The sequence below is a fragment of the Oryctolagus cuniculus genome, chromosome 15 (assembly GCF_051225735.1).
Source record: "Oryctolagus cuniculus isolate XC-2025 breed Fujian yellow rabbit chromosome 15, ASM5122573v1, whole genome shotgun sequence".
NCBI lineage: Eukaryota > Metazoa > Chordata > Mammalia > Lagomorpha > Leporidae > Oryctolagus > Oryctolagus cuniculus.
In genome coordinates this window covers 32,727,620-32,752,366 of record NC_142881.1, presented here as the reverse complement: position 1 = coordinate 32,752,366, position 24,747 = coordinate 32,727,620, and the positions used below count along the sequence as shown (strand labels likewise).

Genomic DNA, 24,747 nt, shown 5'->3' with positions numbered 1-24,747 from the left:
CCCACTACGCCCCAGTCCTCTCTTTATTAGGTAATAATTGGTGGCTGTTAACAGAAAGCAGGTTTGAACTGATACTTTATAAAATAAAATACCTTATTGAGAAGTAAGCTTTTTGCACTAAGCTCAGTACAAGCTTGAGGTCAAGTTCCATAGGATCTGGATATAAAAACTCCTCTAATTTTCTAACATGTTCTGCTGTGATTTGAGTGTGTTATAAAAATGAATGTCCAGTGCTGCGCCGCGGCTCACTAGGCTAATCCTCTGCCAGCGGCGCCGGCACCCTGGGTTCTAGTCCCGGTTGGGGTGCTGGATTCTGTCCCGGTTGCCCCTCTTCCAGGCCAGCTCTCTGCTGTGGCCAAGGAGTGCAGTGGAGGATGTCCCAAGTGCTTGGGCCCTGCACCGCCATGGGAGACCAGGAGAAGCACCTGGCTCCTGGCTTCGGATTGGCGCAGCGCGCCGGCCGTAACAACCACTTGGGGAGTGAACCAACGGAAAAGAAAGACTTTTCTCTCTGTCTCTCTCTCTCATTAACTCTGCCTGTCAAAAAAATAAATAAATAAATAAATTTAAAAAAAAAAAAGAGAATGTCTAAGAACCTTAGTTCTTCAGTTTAGCAGTATTAGGAGTGGGGGCCCTTCTGGGAAGTGTTTGGGTTATAGGGACAGAGCCCTCACAATGGATTTTCTTACATGACAGAGTTTGCACTTTTAGGGAACTGGATTAGTAACCTTGAGAGCAGGTAGTGATAAAGCAAGTCCACTCCTTGGGTTCTCTTTCTCTACATCCAGCTTGCCCTTCCACTTTTTCTGGTGAGTTGAAGCCACACTAGGCCCCCTTCAAAGACTGCACAGATGCCAGCACCGTGCTCTTGGACTTCCTAGCCTCCAGAACCATGAGCCAAAATAAACCTCTTTTCCTTATAACCAACAGAAAATGGAAAAGACATTTGCCTACATCCCTCAGCACCTCTCTGACTGCTGATCTCTCTTGATTAGAACCATATTTTCAGTCTCTCCCTAATTTACAAGCTATAGTGCTGACCATAGTTGTTTGTGTATTTGCTATGTTCCTATTCTGTTACTTTTCATAACCTACTTCCTCTCTTTGGGTGGAAATAGATTATGATTTAGATTGATTGAAGGGAGAAATTTGAGAAGAATTTTAGTTTTGTTTGCTTGCTTGTTTGTTTTTTGCTTTCTAGAGTTGTGTAATTACACCAGAAGCTAAAAGTCAGGCATTTAAAGCTATAGTATAAGAAAAACATTGGGGGCCATTGCTGTGGCATGTCGAGTAGAGTGCATGGTTGTCCCGTGTGGGTGCCAGTTTGGGTTACAGCTTCTCTGTTTCCAATCCAGCTCCCTGATGGTGTGCCTAGAGTTGGGGCAGAGCGTGGCCTGGGTGTTTGGGCCCCTGCTACCCACATGGGGGGCGGGGTGCAGGAGAGGCTCCTGGCTTTGGATTTGCCCAGCTCCAGGTGTTACAGCCATTTGGGGAGTGAAACAGTAGATGGAAAATCTTCCGTGTCTCGTCGCGTCTCTTCTTTCTTTTCTCTTTTTCTTTTCTTTTCTTTTCTTTTCTTTTCTTTTCTTTTCTTTTCTTTTCTTTTCTTTTCTTTTCTCATTCTCTTTTCTTTTCTCATTCTCTTTTCTCTTCTCTTTTCTCTTTTCTCTCTCTCTCTCTCTCTCTCTCTTTCTCTCTGCTTTTCCAATAAAACAAGAGATCTTTGAAGAAAGAAAAGAATAAAAACATTGTAGGGGCTGGCATTGTGGTATAGCAGGTAAAGCTGCTGCCTGCAGTGCTGGCATCCCAAAAAAGTACCCATTCGCATCCAAGCTGCTTCACTTCCTATCCAGCAGTCTGCTAATGTGCCTGTCCAACTCCCTGCTAATGCACCCATGTGGGAAACCCAGAAGAAGCTGCTGGCTTAAGCCTGACCCAGCCCTGGCCATTGCAGCCATCTAGGGAGTAAATAAGCAGATGGAAGACTGACCTCTCTCTGTCCTCCTCCCCCTACCCCACCCCAACTCTTTCAAATAAATAAATAAATCTTTCTAAAAAGAAAAGAAAAACATTGTAGAAAATGGAAAAACCTTCCTGGAGCATTCAGTAAGATGTAAACCTATGAAAAGAAAAATAAAAATGGAGAGTTTAGGTAGCCTATGACAGATTTATGAAGTAGTCACATAGGCAGTGCTTTACATGTGGTTGAAAGCAGAGATGATAGTAGACAGTTGACTGATTATAAAGATGAGAAAACTAGAAACCAAAAGTTCCACAAAGACAGATATGTTCAGCACTGCCTATTCCACGTCTGTGACTGGTAGATGTGGGACTCTCAGTTAATATGTGTTGAATATATGAATATGTATTTGTTGAACAAATTACCTTTAAAGAGATGCTTTTTTAAGCCAAAGTGAGATGCAAAGGCTTGAGAAAATATTAGGAGATACAAATGATCAGTGAACACAGTGGAAGACCATCCTGACCAGTGGGATGAACAGAAAAATTCTGGGAAACAAGTCTGCTAAAGGTAACTTTGGACTAAATTATAAGCAGATTTGACTGCTAGACCTACGGGGTTGGGATTCGTTCTATAATTAAGCAGTGTGGACTTTGAAGAGGTAGCCTGTTGTCAAAACAGCGTTTTAGAAATAGTCTGAAGACAGTGTAGGTTGCAGTGAGGAAGAGTAGAGGCCACATTTGACACCACTGTGATGTTGGGTAGGAATGCTTTTGAAAGTAGTTAGAGTCCAATAAAATATTTTTTCTTTTTATATGTAAAGATACTCTTTAAGTCATAGTGATTGAACTTGGTGACATGGCAATCTTTTTCACTACTTAATTTTCCAGGGTATTTTGTTACTGAGCTTTACAGTTTTTCTGTGAGATCATGGTATAAATTTTTAGTGTATTTGTCCTTCTGTTATTTGCCTTTTATTAATGTCAAGCATAGCACATGAGACATCCCCTGTTGCTATGCAACTGCTAAATCCAATATTTAGTGTTAATAAAACTGAATGGCATTGCCATCTAGTGAATGGAGGATAGCAAATTATGGCTTTATAGCAACTGATCAATAATATTTGTAAGGTTTAATGTATATAGGAGTAAAAGAAGAATGACCTTTTTATAGAGTATTTTGAGCAAAATTAGTTGGTTAAATCTGTATGAGCAGATTTTTTTTTTCTGGTTTCCTTTTTTTCTTTTTCCTGCTGGTTTTTGATCTTTAATTTGGTTTTTGTTAGTTGTCTGTGCTAGTGGTGAAGTTCTTGCTCAGTTTTATTTCTGATTCTACTCTATGTAATTTAAAATTTTTTACCTCCCAAAGCTTTTTTTAAAAAAATTATTTATTTATTTATCTGAGAGGCTGAGTTAACAGAGAGAGAGAGAGACAAAGACAGATCTTCTTCCATCCTCTGGTTCACTCTCCAAATGGCTGCAACAGCTGGAGCTGTGCCGATCCAAACACTTGGACCATCTTCCACTACCAGGCCATTAGCAGGGTGCTGGATTGGAAGTAGAGCAACAGGGACTCAAACTGGTGCCCATATGGGATGCTGGCGTTGCAGTCAGGCTAAACCTACTGAGCCACAGTGCCAACCCCTCTCTCAAAGCTTTTATTTGTTGTTGTTGTTGTTTTTTTCTCCCTAGTATTGTTTCTTACTTTAGTCACATTTTTCCCAAGATTTATTCATGTTTTTCCAAGATTTTATATATAGCATCATACAACTTTGGAATTTGTTATAATTCTATTTAAATACAGTTGAAAGAATGTTAGATTTTGTTCTTCAAGATAGTAGCTACATATAAACTTACAGGTATTTTTGCAGTGTGTATTTGAAAGTATAGAAATATTTTAATGTTCATGAAGTCAGAATTCCTCTTTAAGGGGGTAGGAGGGCTTAAGTGTTGAAAATAGGCCCCAGGGTTTTTTTTTTCTTTCTGTCTTTCTGTCTTTCTTTCTCTTTCTTTCTGTCTTTCTTTCTGTCTGTCTTTCTTTCTTTTTGTCTGTCTTTCTGTCTTTCTGTCTGTCTTTCTGTCTGTCTGTCTTTCTGTCTTTCTGTCTGTCTTTCTGTCTTTCTTTCTGCCTTTTTCTGTCTTTCTTTCTGTCTTCCTGTCTTTCTGTCTGTCTTTCTTTCTGTCTTTCTTTCTGTCTTTCTGTCTTTCTCTTTCTGTCTTCCTTCCTTCCTTCCTTCCTTCCTTCCTTCCTTCCTTCCTTCCTTCCTTCCTTCCTTCCTTCCTTCCTTCCTTCCTTCCAACTTTCTGTCTTTCTGTCTTTCTGTCTTTCTGTCTTTGCTAATACTGAGAGTATCTGTCTCCAGAGCAAGGATCAACAAGATTTAGCTGTTCCTTCTCATTGTCTTATTACCAACTTCTCACCCCCACAAACCTTACCCCAACCCTTTCTCCTCTGTAGTATTGGGAGACAAGAGGGCCATAGTGATTTATTGGAAAGTGGTTTTTTTTCCTCCCTCCCCTCCCCTCCGCTCCCCTCCGCTCTCCTCTGCTCTCCTTTCTTTGAAAGGCAGACAAAGAGAGAGAGGTCTTCCATCAACTGATTCACTCCGCAATGGCCGCAACAGCCAGAGCTGGGCCAATCCGAAGACAAGAGCCAGGAGCTTCCTCCGGGTCTCCCACATGGGTGCAAGGACCCAATGACTTAGGCCATCTGCTGCTGCTTTCCTAGGCCATAGCAGAGAGCTAGATTGGAAATAGAGCAGCCTGGACTCAAACTGGTGGCCATATGGAATGCTGGCACTGAAGGCGGCAGCTTTACCCGCCACACCACAGCACCAGCCCTGGAAAATGTTTTAAATATACTACATAAATAATCAAGCTTAGGTACTTCTCCTATCTTTGAGTGGGTAGTTTGATTTTGCTTATGTCATTGTAATAATTTTGAAAGGATGAAGTAAGGATTGTTTGCTAATAATGAAAAAAACCAGAGCCTAGAAAATTGGGTGGAAAATCAACTCTGTTGGTGGCGATGCTGTGTCATAGCTGGCTAAGCTTACGCTGCCTGTGATGTGTGCATCCCATATGGGCACCTGTTTGAGTCTTGGCTGCTCCACTTCGCGATGCAGTTTCCTGCTAACGTGCATGGGCAAGCAGCAGAAGAATAGCCCAAGTGCTTGGGCCCCTGTACCCAAGTGGGAGACCCAGATGAAGCTCCTAGCTTTGGCCTGCGGCCATTCAGAGTGAACCAGTGGGTGGAAGATCTCTGTCTCTCTCTCTCTCTGTAATTCTTATTTTCAAATAAGTAAATAAATAAATCTTAAAAAGTTGGGGGGTGGAGGAGAGGGACCCAGCGTTGTGACGCAGTGGGCTAAGCCACTGCCTGCAGTGCTGGCATCCTATTATGGGTGCCAGTTTGAATCCAGGCTGTCCCGCTTCTAACCCAGCTCCCTGCTATGCACCTGAGAAGACAACAGAAGATGGACCAAGTGCTTGGACCCCTGGACCCATGTGGGAAACCCTGAAGAAGCTCCTGGCTTCACCCTGGCCCAGACCCTGCTGTTGTGGAAATTTAGGGAGTGAATCAATGCATGGAAGACACCCCCCCCATATCTACCTTTCAAGAAAATAAAATGAATCTTTAAAAAAGCTCTCTAATAAATAGCATAAACTCTAGAGATTACTGTATTGAAAATTATGCCGTGGGGCCGCTGCTGTGGCGCAGCAGGTTAATGCTCTGACCTGAAGTGCCAATATCCCATATGGGCGCCGGTTCTAGTCCTGGCTGCTCTTCTTCTGATCCAGCTCTCTGCTATGGCCTGGAAAAGCAGTAGAAGATGGCCCAAGTCCTTGGGCCCCTGCACCAAGTGGGAGACCTGGAAGAAGCTCCTGGCTCCTGGCTTTGTTCGGATCAGCCCAGCTCCAGCCGTTACAGCCATTTGGGGAGTGAACCAGAGGATGGAAGACCTCTCTGTCTCTATCTCTCTCTCTAACTCTTTCAAATAAATAAAAATAAATCTTAAAAAATAAAATTATGCCTTAATATCAGGGTTAAAAAATCCCTTATATAACCATGCCAGATAAACAAAATATGACTGTCTCTATGGAACCATCTTTTCTACCCCCTACCTATCAGAAACTTTATTGTGATTGTATTTGTGGTAAAGAAATGTTACATGTTTGTGACTTTTATATATGCAACTGGTTTTTATTATTATTTTAAAAAATCTATTATTTTCATTTAATTTGAAAGGCAGAGAATAATCTTCCATCCTCTGGTTCACTGTCCAAATGCCTACCAGGCTGAAGCCAAAAGCCGGGAACTTGTTCTGAGTCTTCCGGTTGGATGGTGGACTCAAGTACCTGATGCCTCCCAGAGTGTGCATTAGTAGACAGCCAGAATGGAGAATAGAGCTAGGATTTAAACCCAAGCACTCTAATATGCAATGTTGGTGTTTCTAGCAGTGGCCTAACCAGTGCACCAAACAGGTGTCCTGGTATTTTCTTAATTATAATAGCATTTTCGTGCATTTGAAAAATATGTGTACTAAAATATATAAGCTTATGAATTATTACATATGGATTCACAGACCCCTTGTAATAACTCTGACCTCCCGGTAGGTTTTTCATGATTCATTACATAAAGGTATAATCTGATTGCCTTCCTCTTTTTCCTGCTTACTCTTAATCATCTGTAAACAGAAAGATGGCAAAGATAGTTTTAAAAATTTTTTTATTCAGAATATCAACAGCATTGAGGTAATAATTTAGAAAAAAATGGTTTTTCATTTTCTACTTCATTTGTTATGGTAGAAGGATAATAGTTGAAACATTTTATGTACAGGTATATTTGAATTTTTCTCATCTCTTATGGGTTTAATTTGTTTTTATAAAGGAACAGCAAGTGGTAATTGTGATGGTGTAAAATAATTTTAAGGCCTTTTTCTTTCAGAATACTATGTTGTGTCTTGTGTATGTCTGTGTGGTATACAAGTTTTCAATAAGATATTCCTTCAAGAACTTGTTAACTTGAAAAATCTGTGATCTTAATTGGTGTACAGAAGAATGCTATTGGGATTATTCTAGAAAGTTGTGAAAGTTTTGAAACAATTTGCCTCTTCATTGGGAAAGATACCTATTTAAATGATGCTTACAGTTTATGTAGTAGACATATTTTGGATTTTGTAAAAGGATAAGAGAACTCTTGAGTTTACATTTCATCGCTGATTATTTCTAGTGTCTGTTTTGTCTTATTTTTGAATGTACTCTGGATTTGTGTCATTGAAAAAATGGAAATGCTCCTTTTAGATTTGTCATTGACATTTCTTTTCTCAGTACTCCTTTGATAGTAATCTAGGATCCTTGTGAACTGGAAGACATCATTGTTCATGCAACGTATTATTACTGTACAGTTGGAATGTTATTGTGATAATCGATTTTCTTTTTATCCTTTCAGGGTTTGAAAGTATTCTTGAAGGGCTTTTTGGACCTGCATTGTTAAAAGATCTCAGTTTATTTAAAGGTATTCAAAATATTTTTGGTATTTCAAATTCTTTCTGGTAACACATGATATGTTGGTGGCTTAAGGTTTATTCATGGTTTCATGTGTGTTAAAACTTTATGTAAGCATCTTTTTGTGTTTAGTTGATACTGTTAATTTGTATGTATCATACAAACTAGTGAGCCGTTAAAAATTAACTGAAGAATTCATTTTAAGAGTCAAGAATTTTAAAACATAGAAACTGTCTACTGCTTAGTAAGATTTTTGTCAAACAGTATTTTTAAAATTATTTTTCATTTACTTTCTGGAAAGTTCTATTTTAAAATTATTAATTTATTACTATTTTTTTTGCAGAGTGTGACTCTGAAAGCATTTCTGATTGGACTTTCGATGAAAATTGTCTGTTCTGTTGCTTGAGAAGAGATAAAGTAAAGGTAATAAGAAGCTTGTAAAACTTTGTCTAGTATGATAAATAAAGGTTTTATTTTCAAAAATTTTGTTACTTTTTGGAGGATTGTAGTAAAATATATATATATATATTTATGAAACAGTTTGATAGTATGGGTTTTGAAACTTGAATGGTTTCTAGCATGTTGTTTATTCTGTTGAGATATATGTATTCCAACATATATCACCTTATTTATATAGTTCAGAAGACAGATACCTAGGTCTCAAACCGTTGTTTCTTTGAAAATATGAACTATGTGGTAATTCAAGTAAGAAGAGTTATTTGTAGTGCAGAAAGAGCAGTGACATAGATCTGGATCTAGCAGTTATTAATTACTGTGGATTTATGGAATATACAGTGGTTTATATTTTAATATCTGGTATGAATGCTCCTTTGAACCTTTGAATTTTTGTTTTTTCACTGTTTTGTATTAAACATAAACAGAATTTTTGTTTAGAAATATTTCAGTTCTTAAAAACATTTATTAATAATGGTATGCTGTTTGATGTTTCTTTTCCTGATACTTTTTTTATCCCCTGCTTTAAAGCCTTGGAAACATTTTGATTCCTTTTTCTCTCCTAAACACTAACTTCAGATCACCAGATCCTGGCAGTTCTTCTCTCATAAGGAATTCCATTCTTTTTCATTTCCACGGTTATCACCATAGTTCATAACGTTAGCATTTTTTCTGGACTACTATAATAACATGATTGTTCTTCTTGGTTTTCTTCAGTCTGTTAAATACTGCTATAAGATTAAACTCTCTCCTACCTTCACCCCTCAAATAGCAGAGAACTGTTAAACTGTGCTCAGTCTGCGCTGACTTTCTCATTATCTTCTGGATTCACTAGCCAAAAACTCAGTACCCTAATACCTTCCAAAATTCTGTCCACTGCATCTGTTAACGATGCCCCATTAATCTTCTGTGCAATTGCCTTTCAACTAGAATGGTCTGATTCGTCTTGGACTACACATTGTATACCTTTTCTCTTAATTCTCTTGCTTTTACCTTTTTCTTAAGACCATTGCTTCCTTATAAATGTTACATTTCTGTTCCCTTTGCTGTTGGAACCTTTCACACTGTTGAAATACATTTTATCTATATCAATTATTTGTCAATTAATTTTTGTCTTTTCTTCCTCTTCTGTCTGAATTTTGTGTTCCTGACTTTATTAACCACTGAAGACTGGACCATGCCCTCTGCTTTATATCTCTTCATGTAGCCACTATGCCAGTATTTATCATTGTGGAGCAAGTTAAAAAGTAACAAGTTACATGAAAGCCAGCATTTAGTCAATTTAAGAGCTTCTTAAAGTTCTTTTTTGGCATCCTCTTGTTTTCTCCATGAAAATGTTGCTGTGACTATCTGGGATGGTTTTCATTGACTTAATGAGGAAGGTGTTTCTGAGGTTTAATGACTTTGAAAAGAGGGATCAGAAAGTAAAGTAACAATGTGTTGAGCAAAATTACCCATGAGGTTGAAGTTCATAATTGTAAAGTGTGTGTGTGAGTGTGCCTGCATGTTGTAGCCTTTTTTTTTTTGGTAGATCTATTTTAGTTATTTGAAAGGCAGAGTTAGAGAGACACAGTGAAAGAGGGATTTCCCATACACTAACTGGTTCACTCCCCCAAGTGGCTGCAACAGCCAGAGCTGGACCAGCCTGAACCCCGAAGCATGGAACTCCACCTGGGCCTCCCAGGTGGATGGCAGCAGCCAACCATTCAGGCTATCATCCCCGTCTTCCCAGGCGCATTAACAGGGAGCTGGAAAGGAAACAGTAGTTGAGACCCAAACCATTGCTCATGAGGGATGCTGGCATTGCAGGCAGTGGCTTAACCTGCTATACCACAGTGCTGGCCCTATGGCTCTTATTTTTTTAAGTTTTTTAAAAATTTATTTATTTGTTTGAAAGGCAGTTACAGAGAGAAAGAGACAGTGGTCTAGAAAGAGAGAGATCTACCATCTGCTGGTTCACTTCCCAAATGACTGCAACATCTGGGGCTGGGCTAGGTCGAAGTCAGGAGCCAGGAACTTCATATAGGCCTCCACATGGGTGCAGGGGCCTAAGCACTTGGGCCATCTTCTGCTGCTTTCCTAAGTACATTATTAGCAGGTAGCTGGGGCAGAAGTGGAGCAGTCGGGACTTGAACTCTGTTGCCCATGTGGGATTCTGACATGGCAAGCGGCAGCTAAGCCACAATGATGACGTCTCCCTGTGGCTCTTTATTGGGCACATCTTTTAATAGGAGTTTTGATAGAACAGAAGAAAGAGTGATTATTTAGTCTTTTTTCATGATTAGGATTGGAAAGAAATTCATTCTCTGACTGATAATATAATAAATTAATGTATTGTCATTGAGTTATCTTCTGTATGAGGATAAAATATTGATACGAATATTTTTAGAAAAATACAGTAGTAAGAAGTCATAAAACAGTGTTAAATTTAAACAGTTTTTAAAAATTTTTTTTTACTTGACAGAGTTATAGACAGAGAGACAGATAGACAGAAAGGTCTTCCTTCTGTTGGTTCACTCTCCAAATGGGCGCAGCGACTTTGGCTGGCGCTGCGCCAATCCAAAGCCAGGAGCCAAGTACCTCTTCCTGGTCTCCCATGCAGGTGCAGGGCCCAAGCACTCAGGCCATCCTCCACTGCCCTCCCGGGTCATAGCAGAGAGCTGGACTGGAAGAGGAGCAACTGGGACAGAATCCAGCACCCCAACCGGGACTAGAACCCGGAGTGCCGGCGCCGCAGGCAGAGGATTAGCCTAGTGAGCCGCGGCACCTGCGTAAACAGTTTTTTTAAACAGTTGTTTTTACTGTTTGTAGTTCTGCAGTTTTGAGTTGATTTTCTAACTAAAAAGGATATTTTCATCTGGCAGTTCAGCTTGTTCTGGGAAAGATGTTTTTCTCCATTAAATGCTATACTACCTGTCTTTGGCATTGATTTTCAGAGATAAACCTTTCATCTATAATGAAAAATAGGAAAGGAGACACCCTAGATAATGTGAATTGTCAGGTGTATATTTTTTGTTGTGTTATATTAAAAGTGGCAATCCTTTCTATAGGCACCTGGAACATTTGGTCTGAGAGAGACAAGAATTTGGAAATAGAAGTTATTCACTGGTTGAGGCTTGCATTTTGAGACTGGTTTAAGAGTCTCCCCCAAAGGGGCCAGTGCCGTGGCGTAGCGGTTAAAGCCGGCGCCTGCAGTGTCAACATCCCCTATGGGTGCCAGTTCAAGTCCTGGCTGCTCCACTTCCAGTCCAGCTCTCTGCTGTGGCCTGGGAAAGCTGAAGATGGCTGAAGTCCTTGGGCCCCTGCACCTGCATGGGAGACCCAGAAGAAGCTCCTGGTTTCTGGCTTTGGATTGGAGCTGCCCTGACCATTGCAGTCATCTGGGGAGTGAACCAGCGGATGGAAGACCTCTTCCTTCCTCCCCCCTCCCCTCCCCTCCCCTCCCCTCCCCCCTCTAACTTTGCCTTTCAAATTAAATAAATAAATTTTTAAAAATTCTCCCCAAAAGGAAATATATGGAGAATATGATAATAACCAGTAGGTGGCAGCATAGAGCATAATATTGGAATTGAGTTTGAGGTTGGGCTGTGGAAAAGCTGTTAGAAATAGTGCTCTGGGAAAGAGCTGGAAGTTACACTTTTTTTTTTTCTTTTTTTAAGATTTAAAGTATTTATTAGAGTCAAAAGCCTCCAGCCAGAGCAGCATGGAGGGGGGTTTCCAAGAGAGAAATAAATCCAAAGGGACTGTTGTTTATTATTATTATTAATTGTATTTTCAGTGAATACTAAAGCTGTTAAAATAAAAATATGTAGGTAAAATTATGAAGTGACCTCGCCTCTGTCGGAAAACGAACAGGGATTCATCTAGATCAGTAGTTCCCTCTCATCCTTGGGGGATATGTTCTAAGGACCTTTTCACTTAAAAGAAGTGCTTTATGGATTCTCTTTGGCATATGCCAATGGCCTGCATCAAAACTGGCACTTTTGGACCATTATTAAGTACAATAAAGGGTTACTTGAACCCGAACTTGACTCTATTATGATAGTCAATCTGATAACAGAGGCTACTCAGTAACCAAGAGATAGGTGGTGTAATACAGCTTGGATGCACTCGACTAAAGGATGAGTCATCCCAGGCAGGATGGTCCAAGATATCATCGTGCAACTCAGAATAACTTAGGACACTGCTCACTAGTGTCAATGTCAGTGCTTCTAGGCTCCCTCAGTTGTCTAAGCTAGGAAATATGTATGCCTACTAAATTACACATCTGTATCCACTAAAAACCACATTATAGGACTTATGACTGCATCAGGCTGATAGTATGGAAGAGCTGATCTGAACTAGAGAGAGGGTACTGGAGAGATGAGAAGGATAAGAAATCACTTGTAGGATTTAATATTTTTTAAAAGTAGACTAGTTTCAAGCTATGAATCTGTTCTTGTACGTAACTGAAATAAGGGAAAATAGCTCTTCTAGACTACCAATAGCAAGAATGTTTTGTTAACTAAGGATGATGAGAGGTCAGATTGTTTTACCAAAACAAAAAATTAGCTTATGCTCTTGAGTTTATTATAAGACTTTAGTAGTTTAAATATTTGACTGATATCTTAGAAGAATATTTTGAGGAAGTTAGAAGTTGAGTTGTAATTTTTAAAGAATACATACTTCTAGAGAGGCACCCCCTGGGTGGAGCAGAGCATTTCTTTGTGGAAGTAGTGGGTGATCCGGCTGGAACTAGATTATAGATATCCTTCAGTGCCCAGCTAAGTCAGAAGTCATGTAACTAGATCCTTTTCATGTTTCTCTTTACTCCGTAATATTGTGTTTGCACTGAATATTTCATAACTTCTTCTGATTCATGAATATGTAACATTATGCTTTTTAAAAAAAATTTATTTGAAAGGCAAGAAAAGGAGGTCATGCTCTCCATTTCTCTGGTTCACACACACCTCAAATGCCTGCTGTGGCCCTTTGCCGCAGCTGAAGTTGGGAGCTGGGAGCTCAGTCACGTGAGCCGTCCCTGCTGCTTCCCAGAGTGTGCAGCAGCAGGAAGCTGGAGTCAGGAGCAGAGCTCGATGCTGAACCTCAGTGCTCTGATAGAGAGCGCCTGTATCTTAATCATGTCTTAACCACTGGACCAAATGCTCGCTATGTAACATTGTAATTTTTATTTTTTAAGTTAAATCTTTTAAAAATTTTAAAAATTTATTTATTTTTATTTATTTGAAAAACAGAGACAGATATTTTCCATTTGCTGGCCCAATCCACAAATGCCTACAACAGCCACCTTTTACTGTTGTGAATAATGCCATCGTGAACATAGGTATACAGAATCTCCTTGAGACCCTGCTTCTAGGGTGTGTACCTAGACATGATACATGGTAATTATATTTCTAAGTTTTTGAGGAAGTGCCAAATTCATCCACAATGACTATACCATTTTATATTCTTACTGACAGTAGAAAAGGTTTTGACGTTCTCCACATTCTTGCCCATGTTTGTTATTTTCTATGTGTTTTGAGTTTTTGTTTCTTCTTTTTTGGTAGGCATCCTACTGGGTGTGAGTTGGTATTTGCATTTTTCTAGTGGAAAGTGGTGTTGAATATTAATACCTTAACAGATGTGATTTGCACATATTCGCTCCCATTTTGTAAGTTACCTTTTCATTCTGTTGTTTTAAGTTTTTAGTTTTAGATTTAGTTTTTAAATTTTAATGTAGTTCAATTAGCATATTTTTACTTTCATTGTTTATTCTTTTAGTGTCATATTCAAAATAATCACCAAATCTAATGTCATGAAGCTTTTCCCCAAGTTTTCTTCTGAGAAGTTTATAGTTTTATTTTTTGCATTTAGGTCTTTGGTTGCTTTTGAGTTAGTTTTTATATATGAAATGTAAGGTAAGTGGCCTGTGTTTACCTGTGAATATACTTCCTAGCGGCACACCGGGTTCTAGTCCCGGTCGGGGTGCCGGATTCTGTCCCGGTTGCCCCTCTTCCAGGCCAGCTCTCTGCTGTGGCCAGGGAGTGCCGTGGAGGATGGCCCAAGTGCTTGGGCCCTGCACCCCATGGGAGACCAGGATAAGTACCTGGCTCCTGCCATCGGGTCAGCGTGGTGCGCCGGCCGCAGCACGCCAGCCGCGGTGGCCATTGGAGGGTGAACCAATGGCAAAGGAAGACCTTTCTCTCTCTCTGTCTCTCTCTCTCACTGTCCACTCTGCCTGTCAAAAAAAAAAAAAAAAAATCTTTTCCCTCATTGGATTGTATTGAAAAATCATCTGACTCCTGGCTCCTAGCTTTGGCCTGGCCCAGCCCCAGCTGTGTGGCCACTGGGAAGTGAATCAGTGGATGGAAGATCTCTCTCTCTAACTCTGCTTTTCAAATAAATAAATAAATCTTATTTTTTTTTTAATGTAAAAAGCACAATGATTGAAGAGGTTTTTTAAAAAAAGAAAATTGAGGGTCGTACAAACATTGAATTTTCAGCAAATAGGAAACCCTTGCAGGATAGATGTGGCACAGGAGCACCCACATCTCTGCTGGTTTGAGTCCTGGCTACTCCACTACTTGATGGCTCAAGGCTTTGGGCCTCTGCTACCCACATGTGAGACCTGTATTGCATTCCAGGCTCCTGGCTTCAGCTTGGTTCAGCTGGGAGCTTTTGGGGAGGGAACTAGCGAATGGAAGATCTCTCTCTCTCACTGGCTGTCACTTTGCCTTTCAAGTAAATGAAAATAAATAAACAAAACACACACATACACACACACACACAGAGAGATATACACATACAAAGAAACTCTTGCTATTGACAGTATGGATAGCTTGCATTTGTCTTCTAATATTAGATAGCTGTACCTATATAAGGGAGTAAAACTGTTAACTGCAAATACTGATTATAGATACTGACAAATTAACAAATGTAAAGGTAATAGCAGTCATTTCCAATGTACCCTTTAGATTGGTTTTGTATGATCAATAATAGCAATTAGATAAGCCAATAAAAATCATTCTTGGTAGGTATGTCGTACATTTTGAAAAGCAAAGCAAACTTTCAGTGTGTGTTCAGACTTCATTGTTTTCCTGTTCATTAACTTGATAACTTGACAAAACTGAAAATAGTATCAGCATATAGCAAAAATTGCATTAAGCATAATTAACGCTTTGTTTATGGAGAAAGCAGTAATTTAAGTGAAGTAAGGTTTCTTTTTAGATAATTGACCTTAAAGCATGTGAGCATTCAAAATGGTAGAGCCATTTCCCCTAAAACTTGCTGGCATTTACAGTAATAAGATGCAGGAAAATGGCATTTAAGTTACTGAGTTGCATCACATCAGCTCCTTTTAGCTCGTTGCTTGAAAAGTCAGTAAGCCATTAGGTAGTGGACATGGCTGTGGCTGTAAGTCCATGACCTGTTCTAGAGGTCTGAGAAGGCTCTTCTAACATAATTATAAAACTTGCCTATGTACACAGGCTTTAATGGTATGCATTCAAAACAATATTATCCAAATTTAGACAATCCAAGCACAAAGTGGCCTTTTAAACAGGAGGGACTTTAAACTGTTTCCCCTTCAGTCTTGTGTCATACGTTTGAAAACTATTTCATCTTGCTCCCTTCCCAAGTGAAATTTAGCATTTGGTCTTCTGTTTCCTTTCCTGAGATCTCACTTCTTAAAGAGCAAGTACGCAACTGTGTAAGTGTCCTCCAGTCATCCCACCCAGAACATCTGAACTCATAAGGGGACAAGTGTTAGTTACAAAAGAAACTTTAAGACATATTAATCTTTATTGCTTAAAATTTAACTTTACTGACTGTTGATTGCCCTAAGGACTAACTTCTACACTGACATAAATCTGTTACTTTATTTATTCAGTGTTGTATATCTCAAGGACCAAGGGACATACTTTATTATAGGTCTTCTGTCAGGGGTCAGCAAATTATGGCTTCTCACTAAATCTTCCCCACAGCCTGTTTATGTAATACCGTCAAGCTAAAGAATTGTATAAAAAGGACAGTTTGCCACAGCAACTGTGTATGGCCTGAAGAAACCAAAATATTTACTATTTGGCCCTTCACAGAAAATTTGTTACTGTTTTTATCATCTTTACCACGTCCTCGAAATATTAACAGAAGCCTAAAGGTTGTTAACTTCCATATCCTATGTATTTCTTTGCTCTTTATCTTCAAATTGTAGATCAGCAACCTGTAACAAAAATATGAATTAGTGATAGGGCAGCTGGGATTATGAATTAGAGGGTGGCGGGCACTAAAGGGATCTGGCTTATGGCATGAAAGTAGGACTTTGCATTTATCCATCCTAATTTTCTTTCTTAAATTTTGTTTTGGAATAATTTCACACTTGCAAAAAAGTTGCAAGAATACTAAAAATTTCTAAATCCTGCACCTAGATTCACTAATTGTTCACATTTTGCCACATTTACCTTACTATTCATTCTTGTTCTTTTTCATGGTTACTATGAACAGTGCACATATTTTCTTGAGCCTTGTAAGAAGTTACAGACACTGTATCACTCATACTTCTTTACTGATATTTCAGTATTTCTCTATTTCTTTTTTTTTAAAGTTTTTAATTTTTTTTCATTTCTTTATGGTGAAAATATTTTTTTAAACTTTTATTTAGTAAATGTAAATTTCCAAAGCACAGCTTATGGATTACAATGGCTTTTTCCCCCCCATAACTTCCCTCCCACCCGCACCCCTCCCATCTCCCGATCCCTCTCCCATTCCATTCACATCTAGATTCATTTTCAATTCTCTTTATATACAGAAGATCAATTTAGTATATATTAAGTAAAGATTTCATCTGTTTGCACCCACACAGAACATAAAGAGTAAAATACTGTTTGAGTACTAGTTATAGCATTAATTCACACATTGAACAACACATTAAGGACAGAGATCCTACACGAGGAGTAAGTACACAGTGACTCCTGTTGTTGACTTAACAATTTGACATGAGAGTATTTTAGGCATGGAAAGCCAAGACACTCTGGCAAAAAAAAAAAAAAAAAAAAAAAGAGGACCTAAATAAAAGATCTCTGCCAGTGAGTGAATCCCAGTAGAAAGAACGGGCCATCAAAGAAGGAGGTACCGTCCTCTGATGGGAGGAGAGAACTTCCACTTTGACTATGACCTTGTCTAAATAAGATCGAAGTTGGCATACTCAGAAGGCTTCCATAGCCTTTGCAACTCATGACTAGAGCCTAGGGAGATTACTGACGCCATAAACAAGAGTGTCAAATTGTTAAGTCAGTTTGTTTTTTTTTTGTTTGTTTGTTTCTTTTTTGTTGTTTGTTTGTTTGTGTTTTTTTTTGACAGGCAGAGTGGACAGTGAGAGAGAGAGACAGAGAGAAAGGTCTTCCTTTGCCGTTGGTTCACCCTCCAATGGCCGCCGCGGCCGGCGCGCTGCAGCCGGCGCACCGCGCTGATCCGATGGCAGGAGCCAGGAGCCAGGTGCTTTTCCTGGTCTCCCATGGGGTGCAGGGCCCAAGCACCTGGGCCATCCTCCACGGCACTCCCTGGCCACAGCAGAGAGCTGGCCTGGAAGAGGGGCAACCGGGACAGAATCCGGCGCCCCGACCGGGACTAGAACCCGGTGTGCCGGCGCCGCTAGGCGGAGGATTAGCCTAGTGAGCCGCTGCGCCGGCCTGTTAAGTCAGTTTTATTTTTATTTATTTGAGAGTTACTTACAGAGGGAAGGAAGTCTTCCATCTGCTGTTTCACTTCCCAAATGACCACAACAGCTGGAGCTGAGCCTATCTGAAGCTAGAAGCCAGGAGCTTCCAGGGCTCCCACATGGGAGCAGGGACCCAAGGACTTGGGCTATCCTCAGCTGCTTTCCCTGGTGCATTAGCAGGGAGCTGGATCAAAAGTGGAGCAGCCAGGACTTGAACTGTGCCCATATTGGATGCCAGCACTGCAGGCCGGGGCTCTAACCCACTGCACCACAGCACCAGCCCCTCTGTTTCTTTTTCCTTTTTTTTTTTTTTTATTTTTTTTTTATTTTTTGACAGGCAGAGTGGAGAGTGAGAGAGAGAGACAGAGAGAAAGGTCTTCCTTTGCCGTTGGTTCACCCTCCAATGGCCGCCGCGGCCGGCGCGCTGCGGCCGGCGCACTGCGCTGATCCGATGGCAGGAGCCAGGAGCCAGGTGCTTTTCCTGGTCTCCCATGGGGTGCAGGGCCCAAGCACCTGGGCCATCCTCCACTGCACTCCCTGGCCACAGCAGAGAGCTGGCCTGGAAGAGGGGCAACCGGGACAGAATCCGGCGCCCCAACCGGGACTAGAACCTGGTGTGCTGGCGCCGCTAGGCGGAGGATTAGCCTAGTGAGCCGCGGCGCTGGCCTTTTTTTTAAATTTATTTATTTGATAGGTAGAGTTACAGACAGACAGACAAAGAGAAAGGTCTTCCTTCCATTGGTTCACTCCTCAAATGGCCACTACGGCCGGCGCTGTGCTGCACCGCAGCAATCCAAAGCCAGAAGCCAGGTGCTTCTTCCTGGTCTTCCATGCAGGTGCAGGGGCTCAAGGACTTGGGCCATCTTCTGCTGCTTTCCCAGGCCAAAGCAGAGAGCTGGATCGGAAGTGGAGAAGCCAGGTCTCCAGCCGGCGCCCATATGGGATGCTGGTTCTTCAGGCCAAGGCGTTAACCCACTGGGCCACAGCGCTGGCCCCCAGCACACATATTATTTATTTTTACCAGCAATAGCAGTTAGAAAATGAAAAATCCTTCTCATAATGACAGTAAAAATATAAAGTAATAAGTACATGGGAAGAGCCGGCAGTCTGGCATAGCAGCTAAAAGCTGTCACCCACAATCTTGGTATCCAGTATGGGCAACAGTTCGTGTCCTGGCTGTTCCAGCTCCCTAGTAATGGCGTGGGAAAAGCAGCAGAAGATGCCCCAAGTACTTAGGCCCATACCACCCACATGGGAGACCCAGAATAAACTCCTCGTGCCTGCCTTTGGCCTGGCCCATTCCTGTCCCGCAGTCTTTCCAGGGAGTTGAACCAGCGGAAGGAAAATTTCTCTCTCTCTCTGTCCCTCCCTCTCTCTATGTAAATCTGACTTTCAAATAAATACATCTTTCTTTTTTTTTTAAGTTAAGTGTAATAGTCACCATCTATCAATCACATTTTTAAAAAAGTATATAGGAACTATATGAATATTTTAATAGAAACCCATTAAAAATTCCTTAGATAAATATAAAGCTGCTCCTAAAAGAAAAGACTGAATATTTTAAGGACGTTACTTCTTCCTGAATTACTTTCTAGATATTATTCTGATCAAAAGCTCATTGTCTGCTTTGGAGAGCTGGTGAGGGTGGGAGAGGAGCAAGAATCACCAAATGACTTTAAATATAGAAAGAATAAAACTTGAATGGCCAGGACACTTTGAAAAATACAAGTAACAAGTGGGGATTTGCATTTCCAAATACTAAAAAACATACCATAGATACATGATAGTCCTCAGGATAGGTGTTATGGTCCAACAGTTAAGCCACCACTTGGGATACCTACATCCCATATTGGAGTGCCTGGGTTCCAGTCCCCGAGCCTCTATTTCCAGTCTGGCTTCCTACTAAAGTGTATCATGGGTGGCAGCAGGTGATGGTTCAAGTACTTGTGTTCTTGCTATCTAACTAGGAGAATCAGATGGTGTTCTGAGCTCCTGGCTTTAATCTGCCCGAGTCCTGGCTATTGTAGGTATTTGGGAAGTGGAACTAGCAGATGGAAGATATCTCTTTCTGCCTTTTAAATAAAAAGAAACTTTAAAAATCTTTAATTTAAGGCTTTACAATAAGACAGTAGACTTCATAATCTTTAAATCAATACTGTTGGTTGGATTCTTTATACTGTTACTGTATTATGGAAATAAAGCCAGAATTCCATTAAGTGAACATTATAGGCCTGTGAAACATTTTCAGGAAAGCCTTTGGGTTAGTTGTATTATCACTGTTAACAAAGGAGCAAAAACAATATATAAACTTTTCTACTGTCACCCATCGCTTCATTTTTTTTCCAGTTGTTTGTTAAGAAAAGAGCTTTTTAAAAAATGGCTACTACCTGTTTCAGAGCTGTAGAACTGAAAGCTCTGAGGGGTCTGGCGCCATGGCTCACTTGGTTAATCCTCTGCCTGCGGCGCCGGCATCCCATATGGGCGCCAGTTCTAGTCCCGGTTGCGCCTCTTCCAGTCAAGCTCTCTGCTGTGGCCCAGGAGGGCAGTGGAGGATGGCCCAAGTCCTTGGGCCTCTGCACCCGCACAAGAGACCAGGAAGAAGCACCTGGCTCCTGGCTTCGGATCGGCATAGTGGCCATTTGGAGAGTGAACCAATGGAAGAAGACCGACCTCTCTCTCTCTCTCTCTCTGTCTCTCTCTCTCTCTCTGTCTATAACTCTACCTGTCAAATAAATAAAGATACCAGTAGCAACAAGCTTAGAGAACTGGAAAAATAAATGGCTAAAAAGAGCCTTCCTAGGGTTTGAGCAACCCTGAAACACTGGCAACACCTTGCCCAACTTCCCCTGACCCCCAGTCCCCTCCCCTGAGCCCCATTTCCCGAAGGGCCCGACTTTCGTTTGATCTGACTGTGGAGTAATTTATATTCTAGAATGTGACAAAAAAGCAATATAGAACAGCTGACTAACAATTGGTGAAGGCTAAACAGCTGGGTGTATGATGCCATTCCTGGCAGATTAGCCAGAAACTAAAAGGGGGAGCAGAGAAACAGACTTCATTGAACTGGGGATAAGGAGGACCATGTTCTAATTTCTAAAAGGACCAGTTCACCAGAAGACATGATTGTGTATGCACTTAACAACAGAACCACTACATGGATGAATGGAATTGAAGCAAATAGCCAATTTAACAGTTGCAGACTGGTTGATACCCCATTTCCAATAATGAATCTGATATGATATAACCACGCAGCTGGTTAATCTTATGTGGGCTGGAATTCTTGGAGACCTGTATAATGTAATGTTTATCTCTTTAACTTATGGCTTGAAACACCCACCTTCCCAGGACATACCTGTGTCCTCTGGGACCAAGGTGCATGCTAAGAACCCACCTCATTGGTTTATAATACAAATGAGTAGGAGAACAATTTTTTTGCTAAGGGCCATTTGAGTATTTATAACATTATTCACAGACCATTCAAAATTAGCCTGTTGGGGTTAGCATTGTGGCGCAGCAAGTTGTCACTACCTGCAATGCTTGCATTTCATGTGAATGTTGATTCAAATCCTGACTGCTCACCTACAACTCCCTGCTAATGCACCTGGGGAAGCAGTAGAAGATGGCACAAGTACTTGGGCCCCTGCTACCCATGTGGGAGACCTGGATGAAGCTCCTGGCTTTGACCTGGCCAAGCCCTGGCTATTGTGGCCATTTGGGGGAGTGAACCAGCAAATAGAAGACCTCTCTCCCTTACCTTTTCCTCTCCTTTTCCCTGTAACTCTGCCTTCCAAATAAATAATCTTTTTTTGGAAAAATTAGCCTGTTGTAGTTTTAACAAATTTTGAGCCACTCCTGCAGTTGCAGGGCAGGGCCACACCAGATGATGTTGAGGGCCTTATAAGTCCTGTCAACTGGACATTACCTATGCCTGATTTATATTATTAAGGTACCACCCCCTACCTCATGAAAAGAGGCCGAAAATGCAGGAGGGGTCTCTCCATCATGGAACATGCTTGAAGGTACGGCTCTTTTCTCTCTCTTTATGGGTAGCCCTCTGGCCTACTCACGGTGGATCTGTCTCCATGTAGGACTGCCTGCAGTCAGGCATGAGTGTATGCTTATTCCCTTGCTGTTAAATAAATCCTTGTTCTCACTTTAGATGCCTCCACTCTTTTTGTTGTTGTTTAAGATTTATTTATTTACTTGAAAGGCAGAGTTAGAAGGAGAGACATAGAGATCTTCCATCTGTTGGTTCAATCCCCAAATGGCCACAATGGCTGGGGATTGGCCAGGCCAAAACCAGGGGCCAGAAGCTTCTTCAGGTCTCCCATGTGAATGCAGGGGCCCAAGCACTTGAGCCATCCTCTGTTGCTTTCCTTGGCATGTAACAGGGAGCTGGATAGGACAAGAAGCATCTGGGACTGGAACTGGTGCTGATACGGGATGCCAGCATCACAGGTGATGGCTTAGCCCACTGTGTCACCGTGCCAGCCCCAGATGCCTCAGCTTTGAATTCTTAACTCTGTAGGGGCAAGGATCTGGAATAAAAATTAAGGTACTCAGGCACAAATCAGATCAAAGCAGAAAGTTAGCAGAGATGTGGAAGACTTGAACACGTGAATTAGACCCAACAGATTCTAACCAACAAAAGTAAAATATTCTTTCTTCTCAAGTATACATAAAATATTCGCTGGAATAGGCCACATGCAAGGCCATAAAACAATAAATTTTAGAGGATTGTAATCATACAAAGTGTGGGTTTTCAACCACAGTGGAATGAAATTAGAAGTAACATGAACTATAAGGAATTCATAAATAATGTGGAAATTACACAACATACTTTTAAATTACCAGTGTATGAAAGAAGAAATCATTAGGGAAATCAGAAAATAGCTTGAGGTTATTTAAAACCAAAAACATTACTAAAACTTAGAACTAACCATAATTAGAAGGCAGTCTATGGGGCCAGCACCATGGCACAGTACGTTAATCCCCTGCCTATGGCGCTGGCATCCCATTTGGGTGCCAGTTCTACTCCCGGATGCTCCTCTTCCGATCCAGCTCTCTGCTATGGCCTGTGAAAGCAGTAGAAGATGGCCCAAGTCCTTGGGTCCCTGCACCCGCGTGGGAGATCAGGAAGAAGCTCCTGGCTCCTGGCTTCGGATCGGCGCAGCTCTGGCCATTTGGGGAGTGAACCAGCGGAGGGAAGACCTTTCTCTCTGTCTCTTCCTCTCACTGTCTGTAACTCTACCTCTCCAATAAATAAAATCTTTAAAAAAAAGTAAAAAAAAAAAAAAAAAAAAAAGGCAGTCCAGGGGCTGGTGCTGTGGCACAGCAGGTTAAAGCCCCAGTCTGCAGCACCAGCATGCCATATGGACTTCAGTTTGAGTCCTGGCTGATCCACTTCTGATCCAGCTCCCTGTTAATGCACCTGGGAAAGCAGTGGAAGATGGCCCAAGTGCTTGGGCCCCTGCACCCACATGGGAAACGTGGAAGAAGCTCCTGGCTCCAGATTGGCTAAGCTCTGGCAGTGGTGGCCATTTGGGGAGAGAACCAGCAGATGGAAAACCTTTCTCTCTCTCTCTCTCGCTCTATCTCTCAAATAAATAAACAAAATCTTTAAAACATAGAAAAAAATCAATACCCTAATGATTTCCCTTAACAAACTAGAAAGGAAAGAGCACTAAACCTAAAGCAAGCAGAAATATGGGAATAATAAAGATTAAAGCAGAAATAAATAATATAGAAAAATCAACAAAACCAAAAGTTGTTTCTTTGAGATCAGCAAAATTAATAGCTTTTATTTAGTGCTGATCAAGAATTAAAAATTATTAATCTCAAATGGTATAAGAGAAATTATGACCAGCCTTTTGAAAATATAAAAGTTTATGTTGGGAATACTGCATACAATTTGTATGCTAATAAGCTAAATAACTTGATGAAATAGGAAAATTCCTAGAAAGATGCAAACTACTAAAACTGACTTATAAAACTGTTTTGGCTACTAGGGGTACCTTGAATTTTCCTATGAATTTTAGGATCCATTTGCCCTAAGAAATCTGAGTGGACCTATGTATTGGGCTTTGAATTGGGTTCTCCAGAAAGATATGTTAAATTGTAACCACTGATACTTGAATGTGACCTTATTTGCTGTCAAGTTAAGTGAGGTCCTGCTGGATTAGGATGGACCCTAAATCCATGACTGGGATAGACATTGAAGAAAGAAGGTTAGTAAAGATAGAGACTGAGGTTGTAGTTAAACTGTCACATGCCAAGGAATGCCAGAGATTGTCAGCAGCTCCTGGAAGCTTGGGTGTATTCTTTCCAAGAGTCTGCAGAGGGGAATGGCCTTGCTGACACCTTAATTTTGGACTTCTGGACCCCAGAGCTGTGAAAGAATAAATCTGACCACCAATTATGATAATATACAAAAGCAGCCATAGGAAAATTATACATTGGAAAACAAGTTAAAGAGATTAATAATTCAGAAACTTTGATAGAAAAAATGTCCATAGCCAGGTATCTTCACTGGTGATTTCTATTATGTAATTAAATAAGCATTAATAACCAACTGCTGGCAGGCGCCGCGGCTCAATAGGCTAATCCTCTGCCTGCGGTGCCGGCACCCCACGTTCTAGTCCCAGTCGGGGCGCCGGTTCTGTCCCAGTTGCTCCTCTTCCTGTCCAGCTCTCTGCTGTGGCCTGGGAGTGCAGTGGAGGATGGCCCAAGTGCTTGGGCCCTGCACCCGCATGGGAGACCAGGAGAAGCACCTGGCTCCTGGCTTCGGATCAGCGCAGTGCGCCTGCCACACAGCCGGCTATAGCATCCACTTGTGGGGTGAACCAGCGGAAAAAGGAAGACCTTTCTCTCTGTTTGTCTCTCTCTCACTGTCTAACTCTGCCTGTCAAAAAAATAAAAATAAAAAATAACCAACTCCTTGCCAACTCGAGGGATGGCTTCCTTATTCTGTGAGGCTAGTACTTTTTTTTTTTTTTTTTTCAAAATGAAAATTTTATTTTCTTCTTTGTCTTTTCCTGATTTACTTTGTTTTTTTTTTTTTTTTTTTTTTCTTTAAGGCATGTGGTGTTGCAATTAGAGAAAAAGAGAACTGGGCCAAAAGACCACAGTGAGAAGCT

The 24,747-nt window shown here is 41.0% G+C and overlaps 1 protein-coding gene across 24 annotated transcripts in view; it reads left to right on the top strand.

Moving 5' to 3' along the window:
- LCOR (ligand dependent nuclear receptor corepressor) overlaps nucleotides 1-24,747 on the top strand; it is a 122,376-nt gene that overhangs the window by 42,159 nt on the left and 55,470 nt on the right. For all 24 annotated transcript variants that reach the window (XM_051823446.3, XM_051823443.3, XM_051823447.3 and 21 more), the window contains 2 exons: nucleotides 7,412-7,477; nucleotides 7,811-7,890. In XM_051823446.3, coding sequence (XP_051679406.3) covers nucleotides 7,412-7,477; nucleotides 7,811-7,890 — 146 coding nt within the window. The remainder of the gene's footprint in view (nucleotides 1-7,411; nucleotides 7,478-7,810; nucleotides 7,891-24,747) is intronic.